This window comes from Pinus tabuliformis, chromosome 2_1 (assembly GCF_031772625.1).
Source record: "Pinus tabuliformis cultivar Carrire ecotype Pingquan chromosome 2_1, CPIR1, whole genome shotgun sequence".
NCBI classification, from domain to species: domain Eukaryota; kingdom Viridiplantae; phylum Streptophyta; class Pinopsida; order Pinales; family Pinaceae; genus Pinus; species Pinus tabuliformis.
This window is the reverse complement of record NC_142299.1, coordinates 287,329,963-287,331,469: the sequence shown is the minus strand read 5'-3', so window position 1 is coordinate 287,331,469 and position 1,507 is coordinate 287,329,963. Positions and strand designations below refer to the sequence as shown.

General features: G+C 44.9%; 1 protein-coding gene across 1 annotated transcript; it reads left to right on the top strand.

The window, feature by feature from the left end:
- The first annotated feature begins 211 nt into the window (after positions 1-211).
- LOC149199905 (enoyl-CoA delta isomerase 1, peroxisomal-like) lies at positions 212-1,294 on the top strand. The gene is made up of 2 exons (XM_089400766.1): positions 212-1,115; positions 1,200-1,294. Exons 1-2 carry the CDS (start codon positions 212-214, stop codon positions 1,292-1,294), a joined length of 999 nt encoding a protein of 332 aa, XP_089256892.1.
- Positions 1,295-1,507: the final 213 nt, after the last annotated feature.

Here is a 1,507-nt window from a genome sequence, read left to right as displayed (position 1 = left end):
ATATTAATATTAAGTAATTATTTAAGATTATTAATAATATATATTAATTAATAATGATAAAAAAATAAAAATAAAAATAAAATTAATTATATTTTTTTAAAATTAATTAAAAATAGTTAAAGAAGGAAAGGAAAGAATTAGTTCAAATTAACACTATTATAACTATTGTAACAGTTGGGAGATATTGTCTTTTTCGTCTTCTCGAACAAAGATGTGGCGAAATCCAGAGAAACCCTCCTCCATGGACGCTATTTCGGCTGTGCTACAAGAGGTCCAGGATTCCCAAGACGCAGGGACCCTCGTGACCACAAACCAGGGTAGATTCTTTTCAAACGGCCTCGACCTTCAATGGATCTCTCAGAATCCAGATATCCCCTCGAGCACACTCCGGATCAGGTTTGAAACCCTGCTTGCCTCCGTGGTGAGGCTCAGGATGCCCACCATCGCTGCATCCTGTGGGCACGCTGCGGCCGGAGGTTTCATGCTGGCCCTGGCGCAAGACTACAGGTTCATAAAAGAACACCGATCTGTGCTCTTCACGCGCGAGCTCGACATCGATTTGAAGTTTACCAAGGGTTTCATGGCTGTCATTCGGAGCAAGCTCATGCCCGGTCCCCTAAAGGATGTGGTGTTGGGCGCCCGCAAGTGTAATGCTCAGATGGCTCTAGAAGGCGGCATCGTGGATTCTGTTTGCGCGGACTCGCCTCAGACGTTGGAGGCCGCCATTAAAAAAGCTCAGAAATTGGAAGGAAGGAGTTGGAAGAAGGAGATTTACAGTGAACTCAGGGAGAGGGTTACTGTTGCTAATGGAGACAAGGAAGGCCTTCTGAGCCTGGGGGATGCTAATTGTGAGGAGGAAGGAAATGGACTTCTCATGTATCTGCCTCATTCCTCCCCTGTATCAGGAATTGCGACAACACCCTTGTCTGTGGAGAAGATCTGCAAAGAAAAGCAAATGTCTGATCACTCTGCCTCGTTCCAGATCCAGATCGTGCTCCTTTCTGGCAAAACTCTGCTACAATGGGTATGCTCTTCGGATCTTGTGCAGGAACTCAAGCAAATCTTGGAATTTAGGCTGGGGATCCCCTGTGCATCTCAACGACTCCTCCACGAAGGTAAACAACTTGAGGATCTTTATCCCCTTTCTTTTTACAGCATTAATAGAAATGCCTCCATCATTTTTACCCTGCGTTTGAGAGGGGGAGCTGTTGGACAGTCATCTTCTGCTGAGGCTTTTTCATACAAAGATGTTGTCCATGCTCAGAGGCCCAAGAAAACAGCTCCACCAACTTAGGCTTCCAAACCTTTTTTGATGGAAAAACAGGAGGAAACCCCGTCCATTGAAATAATGCATCCTTTGCTGGATGATCAATTCTAAGTGTATGCAGAGCATGCCATCATTTGCAGGTTCAATGGGCTCTTGTCGCGCACAGCCGATCTCTACCAATGGATTCACTCTAACTGGACCAACAACTGCAAGGTTCTTCTCTACTCAAAGGGTTTCTTC

What these genes read in the sequence shown, in the direction of transcription:
- LOC149199905 (XM_089400766.1), top strand. Translation starts at nt 212, where the DNA reads ATGTGGCGAAATCCAGAGAAACCCTCCTCCATGGACGCTATTTCGGCT. An exon ending in TCAACGACTCCTCCACGAAG is followed by an intron (nt 1,116 to 1,199) that starts GTAAACAACTTG and finishes TGCGTTTGAGAG; the next exon opens with GGGGAGCTGTTGGACAGTCA.